This window comes from Eretmochelys imbricata, chromosome 7 (assembly GCF_965152235.1).
Source record: "Eretmochelys imbricata isolate rEreImb1 chromosome 7, rEreImb1.hap1, whole genome shotgun sequence".
Taxonomy (NCBI): domain Eukaryota; kingdom Metazoa; phylum Chordata; order Testudines; family Cheloniidae; genus Eretmochelys; species Eretmochelys imbricata.
In genome coordinates this window covers 68,169,378-68,184,265 of record NC_135578.1, presented here as the reverse complement: position 1 = coordinate 68,184,265, position 14,888 = coordinate 68,169,378, and the positions used below count along the sequence as shown (strand labels likewise).

At 41.0% G+C, this 14,888-nt stretch overlaps 1 protein-coding gene across 1 annotated transcript in view; it reads left to right on the top strand.

The window, feature by feature from the left end:
* Positions 1 to 329: 329 nt before the first annotated feature.
* Positions 330 to 14,888, top strand: part of RASGEF1A (RasGEF domain family member 1A) — a 69,865-nt gene continuing 55,306 nt past the window's right edge. Inside the window, exon 1 of the mRNA XM_077822573.1 lies at positions 330 to 418. Coding sequence (XP_077678699.1) covers positions 401 to 418 — 18 coding nt within the window. The 5' untranslated portion in view covers positions 330 to 400. The remainder of the gene's footprint in view (positions 419 to 14,888) is intronic.

Sequence of the window (14,888 nt, the reverse complement as noted above, 5' to 3'; positions counted from 1 at the left end):
GCTACTGGTTGCTGTCTGAGACAGGTTACTGGATTAGATGGACCACTGGTCTAATCCAGTATGGCAATTCTCATGTTCCCACAGCGGTTAAGCACGCGTGGTTTCATTTTGTTTTACAATACAAGCACACTGAGACAGACTGGAAGTTCCCAGTTATTACCCACAAAGTGCAGCATGTGATCTCTACGTGGTGGAAGCTTGTGGCTGTCACGGTTTCCTCCCACACAATACTTTCAGTTTTTCTGGGCTATAATTATAGCGAAACAAACAAGGGCTCAAATCAATCCCAAATACGCTTTGGGTATTTGAGAGACGGGTGAGAAATAAAACAAAATCTATTCTGTGGCAGTAGATAGAAGGGACAGACACGACCAGTTGGGTTTCCTGATTACAAGAAGAAATGTTTCTTGAGACTCTGGTAAGTTTTACAAATGTTGTGCCTTTGTATTTTCTGTTGTCATACACTGCTGTGGTTCTATGAGACAAATACAAAGAGTATACCAGTGTGTTACCATAGGTATCCTCCCAACGGTGATGGCACAACAGACATCATTTCTCCAGTGAAGCAGATAGTACAGCATTCATATCGGATACCTTAATAGCGTATCATATCAAGTGCAATTAAAATCAATGATGCAACTTCTTAATTCACCGGTTGTACTGGAGAGTCATCTCTCTGACGAAATGATGCAAAAGGCTGAATGGCAGAAGCTCAGTGCAAAGCTGCTGTAAAGAAATGGAAACCAAGTCTATTTTATGTTATGATTCTTATATAAGTCTCTTTCTTGATTGAAGTCAATATATTGTCTGGATTGCTATAAAAAGGTAAAAATACTGATCTGCAAGGAACAGTCACTGAGTGAGCTAGTACTTGGTTGTCCAGTCAGGTGTGAAAATGTACACGATATACAGACATGCCCAGGCTTCAAAACCTCAGATTCAACTTTTGAACACCAGTGTGCCAGCAGTATTTGGATCCAAGTTTTGGAGTCTGTTCCTTACAAAAATGGGAGCTATTTCCAAAATTTGTACCTTGATCTAGCTTCAGATTGCAAATACTCCTCCTGGCCAAAGTTAGGGTGTCTTTTGGATCCAGGATTTTGGCCTGAACCTCTCTCCAGGATGGTGCATCTGTGAGGTGGACGAATGAACAGCAAAATAGCTAACTGGTAAGAAGCTGCAGGTTTAGCACTGAATGTGGTCTCTTTCCTACAACTCAGTGGGAGGTGGGGAGTTTTGCAATCATCTGGCTATTTACCCTAAGTAATAGGAAGAACGATGTTTAATAAAACTGGGTTTGAGGAAGAACTGGCTGTTTAGCATGGCTGTACCTGAGCTTAAGTCTAAGTTGCTCCATTGTGGTCTATGCAGACCTAGAGAAAGAGGAAAGTAGATTTCTAAAGTACTGGAGGCTTTACAGTCATTCACAACATGGCATTGAATTGCAATTAAGTACCTTTTTTTTGATAGACCATACAGCAAAATATTTTTATTATTGTTTTCTGTAAGATCAAATCATGGTAGTTATTGTCAGACTAAATATTAAGACAGCTGGAATGTGAGAGTTGTAATTTTTCAGGCCTGTCAGGTTTAGCATGCCTGGAAAACGTGGAAGATGGCGATGGAATATTATCAGTAAAAAACTGTTAGAGCCAAGATGGGTGATCCAAGATGTCACATCCATCAACAGACAAAGCCTGCATTTCTGTTCTCAGCAATGAAGTCCACATCAGGAATACAAATACCGAGACACTGGAGTGAGACAGGGTAGAAGTTTTTCAGCCTGGTTTAGTTATGCTTTAAACTGATGGATGTGGACATGACACATGTGAGTTATGTGATCCCTCAAGAAACCATTTGTAAATTAACTAATGAAATATTGTTTTGCTTGAAGCTAATTAAAGAGAGGCAGTGAAAAGCAGTAGCAAATAACTTACAAAGCCTGGAATGTAGATTTCAAAAACCTGGACTTCCCTGGCATGTCCATAATCCTCAGTGCATGGGTTACGTGGAGGAGTGGCAGAAAAGAGGGCTTAAGCTTCATATTAAGAAAAGTAAAAAGACTCTACAGTCATGTAATTGCAGGATTAATAGGCAGAATAAAGTGCTTTGCTCTACTATTTACATTTCCAGAGCAATTTATGAAAATCCTCACACAGAAAACCTCAGTAATTGAAAATGAAATTCAGAAACAGTGTGCTTCTAAGTTAAAGGACTTAGATGTAATTGCTCAAGAGTGAAGAGAAGGAACTGGTTAAACTTCCAAAATAGTTGAAAGTTTATTCCCAGTCAAAGCAAAAGGAATAGAGGGTTTTCAGTAGGATGTGGTAGCTTCTTGAATTATATTTTTGCCATGGTAATAATTCTTCCTCAAAAAAGGCTCACAATTTCTGGGTATCCAGGAAACAATTTACAAGTCCTTTAGACGTCTACATCATATGTTGTTTTTGTTTGTTGGTTTGACACCAACATAGCTCCCACTCATCCTGAAGCATATATTGAAAGGGGAGGAGATGGGGAGATCGTGCGAAGAAATTGGGTTGTGGTTGGAGCATCATATTGCAGGAACAATATTGGAGGCTGGGAAAAGCTATTGGAAGAGGACAGCTCAAATCAAAGGATTTCTAAGATTGCAATAGGATGTAGAATTTAGGATTATTAGAATTTTTCTCATTAGAAATGGACACAGACCTGCTGGTGATGTGAGTAAGTCTGGGCATAGTGAAAGTGGTCATCATATAATACCAGGAAGGGAACTGCCTCAAAAAGAGAGGGCACAAAAACTAAGGAGAGACCACACACTACAAGAGCTTTGTCCCTGGGTGTTGTATGGAACAGACTACTGAGGCAGCTAAAGAAGAGAAGACCACTCAGCAAGTTCAGCCAGACACAAACTTAGAAGAAGAAGAAGAAGAAAAAGAAAACATTTCAGGGCACAAGGACTATCTAGGTAAGTAAATAAATCCTAGAAGGCCTCCCTTTCCATCTCCAGAAGTGTCACTAACTGGTAGAGCAGGCGATCTACTGGTATATGTTTCTAGGAAGGGGCAATTCAGAATAAAATATAAAGCCATTACAGGGAATCAAAGTGGAAGGGCTTTGGCTTGGAACACATATCTCATGTGCTAAAGCCCCACTACAAATTACCTGTTTGGGGGCAACAGTTTTATTTTCTGGATATAAAATATGTATCAAGCCTTGGGCTGTGTTCTAATCCACTGAACCAATTTCAAAATGATTTTAGTGCAATGGGAATTTTACTTTACTATCTGCTATGATGTAGCTGGCAGGTCTGAACACTTATAGATGCATGTGCAGTTCTCCTGAAAATGCTTCAATTTTATATGCAGAGGGAGGGCTATTAAAGAGTTGATTTGATGTTTGAAATGTAAGAAAAGGACCATTGACTTTGACCTCTCATCTTAATGGAGCTGAGATTAACCTTTGCCTCTTACTCACATCTACAGATCCTTCCACAACTTCCCCCCACCCCGTCCTAAGGACACCCAAATCAACATCCTTGTCATAGCCTTTAGGAATGTACCTACCAAAATGTACTGAGGTTTCAAGGTGACATGGCCTCTTTTATTAGGTTTGCCACTATATTGATTAAAGTAGGACTGAGGACCATTTTCAGCTTGCCAACTGACCCATTGTGTCCCCTAGGAAATTCTGGAGAGCAGAAAGCATAACTGAAAATGAGTATAACAACAACAAATGTTCCAAAGATTTCTGACTCAGGGGGATGATACAGATCATGTGACATGCACAGGGACTCATTTTACTAACTACGCCCCCTAACACTTCCGTTTAGAAATTGACACTAAGTTATTACATTCTCCTCTTGGTAGAAAGGGTTTTAGTATCTCAATAATATGAACATAAAAAGTCAAGCATTTTCTTCTTTGTCAAACACTTGACCATTTATTCCAACCATGTTAATCTTGTTTAAAAAAATGCAGCTGCCCATCTCCTCCTCCAAGTTTAAAAAGAGGGTGAACCAAAGCTAGACACATTGTCCAGTGAGTTTTGTAGCATATCAAGTGTCCTCCACATTATATTTGGTTTTAGCTGATATGCTGCATTCATAGGTGTGCGCAAATGAGTCATGCAGTATGTAGTTTGTAGAGATTATTAGCCAAAGGCCAATATACCGGCTCAGTAGCTCACATTTTCAATAAACTTTGCTTCTAACCAAAACCTAACACATTTCATTGAAGCGGCACTCTGTGCTTTCAGAGCTATCAAATCCATTACATAAAGGACCACCGTGAAGTGCTGAATATGTTCTTGCTTTAATCAGTTCAGAGAATAGAGATTTGTTTAAAATGGCTTTTTTTCCCAATCACACAGGGGCTGCCCCTGTAAATACCATGAGTGGGCACACGTGAAATACCAGGAACGCAAGCAACACATTCTGAAAATGTCAGCCCCCATCCATACACCTCTGCCTCCCACATGGCACTCCTACTCATTTGACATCACAAGATCTCAGTGCTAGGGCTTGGGGTGTTTGTTTTTCCTTCCAAATGTCTCCCCCTCCTCCTTTTCTTCACACTACTGTACAAAGATGACAGCGAGCAGTTAGTAATAAACCCTCATGTTTATGTTAGGCAAACAATGGTACATCAGTCACACTCAGTAACATGGCCCATGACTGGATAGTGTGCTGTGCGATAGACTGGGAACCATGATGCCCAAAGATGTGCCAGCCCTTTATGCATCAAATGCTAAAGCAACATGAAGCAGAACAACAATTTTGCATGTTCCCTTTTAGTTTAGCAAAACTGAACATAATACATAATCCTTGTTCTCGTGCTCCCTATACCTCATGGCAGAAAACCATGAGGGTAATCTTTTAAAAGAAAATATAGTGGGATTTAATTTTTATCTGCAATTTTATTACCCCCCATAAAAATACTCCCCCTTACTTTGGGTAGTGCCACTTTGATCTTTCAGCTTATTTTCCTTTTAGTAACTGTTTTACCCCCTGTAGAAGCAGCTTGGAGGATATCTTTCCTTCACTTTGTTCTTACACGGGTCACATTCCTTTCATGTACAGGAAGGAGAGATCTCATTTCTTTATGCAATCCTAGCTTTAGTAACTTGCTTTTACTAATGAGAAATGGATAGACGATAACTGTACTTAAGACTCTCAGGAAAAAGGCTTAAAAAAGGGAATACAGTAATTGATTGATGGATTCATTTCAATTAAACTTGCCCTAATTTTACAGCTATTTGGCAGAGATGCGTCTGTAGCCTTAGAGATTATTGTGGGCTCTGAAAAACTCAAATACTGTATCTTCTTTCTCATACAAACCCTGAGATATAGATGTATATTCTTGCCTCTCCAAGTAATTACCATGCAGACAATTTCAATTCAGAGCCAATAAGAGTAGCATCTTTTCTATCCAAAAACTAAAGGTCACACCTTGAGAAAATTGACCTTTCGAGAAATGCCTGGAAATAAGTGACGTGGGGGGAGGGGGGCGGGGGTTGACTATTGTGCTTTGTTTACCGGCTGTAAAAAATAGCTTTCCTTGTCAGCCACAAATATTTGGTTTTTCATTCCAGCAAAGGCTCCGGGTGAGTTCGCCTGTGCAAGGCGCTCAACAGACCCTCTCTTGAATTCTGCACACTGTACTCTCCTATTGTGTAAATTACACTCTATTTTGCTCATTTACCTGCTTCCCCATTAAGTTCAAACTAAACAATACTGCAGCTGTGGGTCTTATAACTATTTTATAAACCATAAAGTGTCAAGGAAACCTCAGCAAAGGCCAACAAATGCAGAACACCACTTTCTCCAGAACAACATGCAAATGATTTATAGTGTATATATTTATACATACTTAAAATCACCTAGGATAGAGGATTTCTACTCATTTGGTCACATTAATGGAGAGCTTTTCATGGGAGAAGCTCCCCACTCATCCCTTCACAAGCATGGAACGTCTTTCCCCTCCCTTTGAGATGACAGAACTTCCTTGTGGCAAACCTACATGGAGAAATGTTGGGTGTGTTTCAAGTTTTATTGATGCAGTACATGGTTGAGAGCTGCTTCAGAGGGAGCCAGCCTTGTCTTTTCTTCACTCTTTTGTCCAAAATGCTGCTTCCTGACACCTTGAGGGATCAAGCAACACCACACACTGCCTAAAAAACAGATGGGATGTGGGAGCGGGAGTCAGAGGACCAAATCTCAAGTTCATACCCAAAGGTTTGGGAGTGACAGAGGTAAAAGGAGGTGCATTGGAGCTCACCTTACAGATCTGCCCAATACATTCTGAAGAGAGAAAATATATGGGATGGTCCTCAAACGACTCTGTACAGATGTAGTTATGACGTGTACCGGCTTGTTAGCAGAATGTTTATTATGTGAATTCCCATAATTTTAAATTATAAAAGGTATTGGCTGTCACGCTACCCAAGGGATAAACCTGTGGATTCCCCTAGAATTCCAGCCAGGCACTCTAGTTATACCCACTTATTTAGGGGGAGATGTGGCAGATATTGCAACCCCATTGAATAACAGGTGGTAAACACTTCCAAAGAGGTACCACATCTTGGGGAGGCTTGCATACACTGGTTCAAACTGGGATTTCCAGAGGCCAACAAACAAATAAGGGCATTAGGCATAAAAAGGCTGTGTTTAAACTGATCAGGGCCTTGATTTCGGATCCAGCAAACAGACAGGACCTTATGTTCAAAGGGGGGCCTAACCCTTGCAGAAGGGTTGGAAAGTCTTTTCTCTGCTAAAACAATGAGGAGTCTGATAGCACCTTAAAGACTAACAGATTTATTTAGACATAAGCTTTCATGGGTAAAAAATCCGCTTCTTCAGATGCATGGAGCGAAAAGTACAGATACAGGCATAAATATATACTGGCACATGAAGAGAAGGGAGTAACCTTACAAGTGGAGAACCAATGTTGAAGGCCAATTCAGTGGTCCACTCCCAATAATTGATAAGAAGGTGTCAATACCAAGAGAGGGGAAAATTGCTTTGGTAGTGAGCCAGCCACTCCCAGTCCATATTCAAGCCTAAATTGATGGTGTTAAGTTTGTAAATGAATTGTAGTTCTGCAGTTTCTCTTTGAAGTCTGTTTTTGAAGTTTTTTTCTTGAAGAATGGCTACTTTTAAATCTGTTAGAGTGTCCAGGGAGATTGAAGTGTTCTCCTACCGGCTTTTGCATGTTACCATTCCTCATGTCTGAATCGTGTCCATTTTTTCTTTTATGTAGAAACTGTCCAGTTTGGCCAATGGACATAGTAGAGTGGCATTGCTAACACATGATGGCATATATCACAGTAGATTTGGAGGTAAATGAGCCTCTGATGGTGTGGCTGGTGTGTTTGGGTCCTATGATAGTGTCGCTAGAGTAGATATGGGGACAGACAAGGCAACGAGGTTTATTACAGGGATTGGTTCCTGGGTTAGTGTTTCTGTGACGTGGTGTGTAGTTGCTGGTGAGTATTTACTTCAGGTTGGGGGGCTGTCTGTAAGCGAGGATTGGCCTGCCTCCCAATGAGTGGGGGATCATTTTCCAGGATAGGTTGTAGATTGTTGATGATGCACTGGAGAGGTTTTAGCTGGGGGCTGTACGTGATAGCCAGTGGTGTTCTGTTATTTTCTTTGTTGAGCCTCTCATGTAGTAGGTGACAAGCATGAATACCCCTCTGATATTTTGTCTGCTATGGGCTCATCAGACTAATGGGTTACTCTGGTAGGCTTTTAGCAAATGCATAAGAACTTTTATGGGTTTTATGAGATTTTCCTGTACTGCTTTTACCTTAAGAATAAATGTGCTTGCTTAGAAAGAGCTGTGTGGTAACTTGTAATTGCTGGCAATACACTCTTCATAGCCCTTGGAGAGAAAGCAACACACAGGCTCTGGACATGAGGCAAATTGGCTTGTGAGGATATCACAACAAAAGGCAGGGAGCTGTGTAGGCTTAAAACCCTGGTCAAGATGGAGAAAGACAGGTCTCCACCCAAAAGTAGTAACTGCTGGGAGCCAGAAACTTTAAATGGAAGCCCTCAAATGACCATGAACTGGAAACAGAGCAGTTACTCTAAAACTGTAAGGGTTTATCACACTTTCTACATTTTCTCTGGTTTCATTCTCACTCCCATCTCTTCTGTTCCTCTTTTCCGCAACCCCATGCTCTTCTGTCACCTGGTCCACTACTTCTTCTCTTCCCCCCCCCCACACACACACATACTTTCCCTTCTGCTTTGTTCCCTTTTCCTCTACTAACCTAGACAAGCTCCCCAGCCAGGAGCAGTCCTAGAGGCCTTTAGAAACAAGGACCCAACCCAATGAGTCTCCAGGCTCTCTGTCAAAGGTTCTTGTAACCACGGACAAGCCCAATCTCTGCAGGCCACCTGGGAGCCTGTGTAGTTCTATGACTACATTTTGGGACCACTGTTTTAGAAGAAAACATCTTAATTATGATGTTTTACTTACTGGAATGATTGTTTTCACTTGATGAGTTTAAGGTCTTCTGCAGCAAGGATTAAGGAGACAACAAGTTCTCCTAACACATTGCATTCCTTCTTGCAAACTTCAGAACGAGAGAGAGAGAGAGAGAGAGAGAGAGAGAGCACGCATGCGCACACATGTGTTAAAGACGGCATCATAAGACTTTGGTGTAACAGTGGATTCCTTGTTTCCACTCACCTCCATGCTGACAGTTTGAGCCAGAGAGGTCAGGGTCTAAATGGACATGAAGACTGAATTACCCTTTCACCTGCAGAGGAGGTGTCTCCAGGTCAGGGTTGAGGAATACTGGTGGGGCAGATGAGAAGACATTTGCAACTGTCAGTGTCTGCAGTACTAGTATTTCTATGGATGAACAGAGTTTTAAGTCTCCAGGGCTCTCAACCTGGCACCTTTCATAGCATTAAAAAGTTCCTTGTAAAAAGGAAAGAACAGATGAGGCGGGAAGTGCATACCTTTGACTGAAATGCATTTAAAAGTTGAGATAACTGAATCTCTGGAGGAAGAAAGTAGGTTAGGAAACTTGGTCAATGAAAAACATGGGGCTTGGAGAAGAATTCTAGTATATTATGCTTTACCAGCCCTTTCATATCACACAGTACATTTCCTACAAAGCCAAAATATGTGGGTTGATGGCTAGCAGCCAAAGGTTGCACTCTCATGATGCACTTACAGGACACCATGCCATTAGCAGAAAATTCACACATAATATATCATTTATATTCTGAATCAGACTACCACAATATAGTCTTTTTCAAAGATTTGATTACAACAAAAAATAGCTAAATGTGTCAAAAATGAATCAGATTTTCCAATATGTATTTTATTTTTTGAGAGAAACAGAACCTTAAAAATAAAAATAAATAAATAAATAAATACAATTTAACTAGCTATCCAAAGGGAAAGGACCTAGGAATATTCAGGCTATGGTTAGTCTGTCTAAAACCTAATTTGCTTTCAGTGATTGTATTCCTTTAATATCAGCATGGGTACTCCATTTTAGACCTCCCACACTGACCAGAAGAAGAAATGAGAATTACTCATTCTTTATGTGACTAATGGACTGTCTTCCAAATTGCAGCATGCATTGTTTTAGTACAAAGCAACGTAGCTTAACCCTAAAATGACCAGTATTAAGTTCTCAGTGACACAAAACAGTTTTATTTTAACTACTCTGTTGCTTGCTCCAGTCCAACCAGAATTATTGTATGGCTTTTTGTTGTTGTTCTATATCCAAACGTTGTTCTATATTCAAATGTTCGGCAGCAGGTTGGTGTTGAGAGTAGCGTCATTTATCACAAACTGTGGATGTCCCACAAATGGAGCACTTAATTAGTGTACGCTGGCCCTACAGCAGGGGGATGAGGAGGGTAAAGGAGGTTAACCAGACAGACTGACCCACCCTGTCAACTGGTATTCATCTCTGAGGAATCCACTCTCATCCTTGTCAGTGTACAGACACTGCAGCAGAGGTTGTGGAATGAGCACTCTGTGATCCCAGCTAAACAAAGCAAGGTCCCTCCCTCCCTTATGGAAGGGTCCTATAGACTTTAATAGGAATTAAACCCTTCGGACTCTGTATTCTAAGAAGCTACAGAATTTAATAAAGAGGCTACAGTCTCTCTATAGGATATTTGAGCCATTTAATAGAATTCTGCACCCAATAATATTTTATTTTCAGTTCTGTAGGCTAGGTCAAAGAAAAAAAGAAAAGGGGTATAGGGTGGGGAGAGGGGAGAGCCACATTCTAGAGGACAGATCCTGTCCTCATTGAGTTACTGTGCCATTCCAACAGTGCAAAGCTCCCTAAAATTGGCTCATCCAGCCACACAAGGGAGGCTTTCCCCTCAATGGGGGATCTTCAGGTGATGTAAACACACAAAAGGAACTCCTCCTGGGGAGTGGGTATAGTGGGTGGAACTGGGCATGGCTAGGGCATCCTTGATTATCCGTGGCTGCTACAATGGCCTTTTGGAGACATAGAAATCATGCACAAATTAGAGCAGCCTTCAGGTTTCTCTAACTTATTCTAAGGGGCTGGACCATGCAGAGCAGCTCCAGGACTTGGAGAACGTATGACACACCCACCTTTGCACTACCCCACCTTCGAATGTATAGAATGTTTTTTGGTTGTAGCTAAGGATCTGACCCTGAAGAGTTATTTTATTTTACATTCTATAGGCCTAGGATGGAGGAGTTCTGACTCCAGCATACATTCATATTCACCAAGAGAAGAAAATGCCACCCCTTTCCATTTTTCATTCTTTCCAGGGTGAAGAGGGTGAGTGAGGGAGCACAGAAATAATACTCATAAATTGCTTGAATTTAAAGATTGGAATATAAGCACTGAAAGCCTTGCCTCTTACAAACAATAGTCAATAGTCCAGGAAGCACATTAAGGAAGTATAATAGCTTTCCCTGTGGACAGAGGAAAGCTGTTAGTTTGCAAGGGGGAATCTGCTCTTTGAATGAGACAAATGAAACTTCTCCTGTGTTTTAAAGAAAAACAGAAATCCTTCACTGGAGCTGGATCTCTCTATAAAAAATGTTTTTTTTTTTTCCCCATTCCAATCACAAACTAAACAGAAGCATTTAACAAATAAATAAACAAACAAACAAACATTGGGTATTCCTTCAAGAGGATATGAAAAAGTGATGCATGCATTTTAAAGAGTTATAACTTTATGGACACAGGAATCACAGTGATTTAGCTCTGTGAAAGTGACAGAGATGTTTATACAGGCCCAATCCTCTTTCACAAAACATGCCTGCATGTCAATGAGGCATGTTTTGCGAAAGAGGATTCACTTTTCAAAAGTTACGCACTGCAGAATTACTCCTCGTTAGCTGGTTTTGTGGAGGGATAGATGAAGGGAGCTCAAAGGAATTGACCATCACAAACTTTGCCATCTTGCCTTCTTTAATGCATAGCAATGTACTCGTATACACACATACATGCCCTACAGCAGTACCAAACAAATACACTTCACTGCAGACGCTTCCCCTTGTGGAGAGGATGAGAGAAGAAACCATGTCACAGATGTGTAGCCAGATTGCTTAATCCACTGCTGCAAGGTGCTCAGATATTATGGTATAACAACCTGTATACAATAGACTAGAACGGGAAAAAGAAGGATGAATAGCTTCCTTAACCACAAAGATAAAGTCTCAGAGATTCTTTGAAGTATGATAGATTACCCTACCTACTTGTTGCTTTCCCACCACACTTCAGATCAAGTAAGCATCATCTGGCATTTGATAGTCAACCTGATATTGTCCTTCAATTTTTAGGTTAAAAAAAAAACCCAGAAAAGATTGTTGTTGTTGGTTTTTAAAGGATAAGGAAAAGCCACAAAGGTCCACAGTGAATTTAGAGAATATATAGTTTTACTAGTAAAACAGCACAAAAATGAATAACCTTTTTTGAGCAATGCTTTAATTATCAGGCTCTCCCCTTTGCTGGTGGCTTTTCGTAGGATGGCTCCTTTAAAAACCTTTGCTTTCCTTTCTGTTCCCATGACACCTTTCCTTTCACCTCAAGTTTAGCATTTCTTTTCTGCACTGTGGTCACTGATTAATGCCCTGACCTTTGACCTATTAACTCCTACAATAACAAAACAAAAGACTGATGCTGCCAGTGCCCAAACTTTAAATACGATCTTTCCTGTGGGGTGATATGAGGTCTTCGGGATTTGTGTGAAAAAATATGGTCCCTTCCCTTCCCCAGCCAGTTACTTAGGTTTCAAGCTGTAAACAAGTGACTAGATACCTGATTGAACACAACTTTAAATAATCCAGAGTAACATTATTTACTTGGTTCTGATCAAGACCCAAAGCAGCTTGCTGAACAGTAAACAAGCTGCTGGCCAACTCTAAATGAATAAGAATATAGGAAAGCCAGATACAAAGTAGTTAAGCCTCTCTAATAGACTTCAATAGCAGACCTTCTCCTTCTCCGTTACAAAATCAAAATAGAAAAGCATCTCTTAAATAACCTTCCCTTTTGTGGACGGCTTCAGGGAAACATTCACAGGCAATCAAGCCCTGCAATGCTCCAGAGCCACCTGCTGTGTACCCAGAGCAGCTTTGCTCATCCTTGGGAGCCCTGGTTACGCCTGTTAGTTTTGCTCTTCGTGTCGAACCTAATGAGAAAATGCTGAAAACAAATCACTTTGCTTTGCCATAGAAGCTTGAAGAACTCAAAGCTTCCAAGAGTGAAAAGCCAGGAGAGATGATAAAAATGAATGGGGGAAAAGGAAAGAGTGCCTAGTGATTAGAGAGCCAGGACACCTGGGTTCTAATCCCAGCTCTGCCACTCACATCATGTGACCCAAGACACTAGTGATTAGAGAGCCAGGACACCTGGGTTCTAATCCCAGCTCTGCCACTCACATCATGTGACCCAAGACAATCCTTTCATCTCTCTGTGACGCAATGTAAAGTGGAGAAATTGTAAACTCTCTTGGGCAAGGGCTAGTTTTTGTTGTATTCTTGTACAGTGTCTAGCACAATGGGGCCATTAGGCGGTACTGCAGTACAAACAAAGAATAAGAAGTAATGCCACCAGCTCCCAGGTGGGTTGTGAGAATCAGCTTTGAGCTTGAGCAGCACCTTAGAAGTACACAAGAGCATTAGTTAGATTCCAAAGGGATGGTTGTGTCAAAATAGGAATTACTGTCTTGTTTGATCCCTAAAAACCCTACACCTTAAGGCCTCCGATTTCTTGTTTTTCAAAGAGTATTTGAAGGGCAGAGACCATGAAGATAGTACCTGAAAACTACATATGGTGTATTCCCAACTGGTTGAGAAGAAAATGTTTCTGTTTCTAGAATAAGGCTCGGTAGTGGAAGCTGAAGCTGGCTGGGGTGGTCAAACGGGCATGCATACTCAGAGCCAATTTTCAGCAGATGGTAAAGATCATAAGCTGATTCCAAGCAGGGCAGGAAGTGACTACCTTGGCTGCTCTGTGAAGCCTCCATTGAAAATGAGGAGTGGGTACACAAGCAAATATCAAATGAGGACAATCACAGAAGCAGCTACACAGGTTCTCTGACCGCTAAAGGAGTCTAAAGTTGAGGTTCATGCTATCACCTCTGCTGCTTTTCTAGCCAGTGTGCCGCACGGAACCTCTGAGCCGGGGGACACCTTTAGATGAAAAGCTGTTAGGCTGTTACTTGCGTTATCAGCGCTTTCTCTACTGAACTTGTTCTACATCATCACCACAAATGCAGAAACAGCTCAAAGCAGAGACCAAGCCAGGAAAAGCCTGATACCCGTTTAATCACAGCTAAGCTATCTAGAAGCAGTGTAACCACTGCAATAGGTCAATCTGAGATAAACAAGGGCAATGCTCTTGAACCCCACTAAAGATCCAATTTCCCATCCATCCTCCTCCAGAGACCCAGCTGTTTTCAAGCGCATGTCAAATTGTTTTAGAGACAAGAAAATAACTTGCAGCCAACAGCACCCACCGAACTTGCACTTCTAACGATAACTTCAATAAAATTAGTGTCCCACATCTCCAGCCCTCTAGTCAGGGAATGACACCAATTCAGGCTCTGATCCTGAGAAGTTGGAAGTGCTCAGTGTCAAGGGCTTAAATGATCAGAGGCTTAGTGAATTGGAGCATTTGTGAGTGAAATAGCAAAACTTTTATAGAGAAGGGATAGTTCTGCCAAAACTGCAGTCACTGGTTATTCAAGAATTCTGGGTGACTCCCAAATCTGGTTCTTTGTTTATTTCAGTTAAGCACAATACCCCCTGAGCATACATACAATTGACATAAAACAGCAATAAATAGAACCCAGTGGCCAAAAGCTGAGATGCCTTCCACATCTCAACATATTACAGTTCCCCTGTCCCCAATCTGCTGAACATTCACCACGGCCTAACGCTCTTCAGTGGAAGAAGAGAGCCCTTGTATTGGGACTCAAAGACCAGGCTCTAGCAATCCAATAGAAAAGCTAATTCCATTGGTTGAGATTGCCTCAAAAAATGTCCTATCTTTAAGCACCTATCAAAATTAACCTGATGGGCAGCTAGCTTGAGTACTAGAAGCAAAATCCAACATCCATGTAAATCACGCTCATGACATAAAAAGAACAGGAGTACTTGTGGCACCTTAGAGACTAACAAATTTATTAGAGCATAAGCTTTCATGGGCTACAGCCCACTTCATCGGATGCATAGAATGGAACATACAGTAAGAAGATACATATATACATATAGAGAACATGAAAAGGTGGAATAAGAGGCTAATTAATTAAAATGAGCTATTATCAGCAGGAGAAAAAAAACTTTTGTAGTGATAATCAAGATGGCCCATTTAGACAGTTGACAAGAAGGTGTGAGGATACGTAACATGGGGAAATAGATTCAATATGTGTA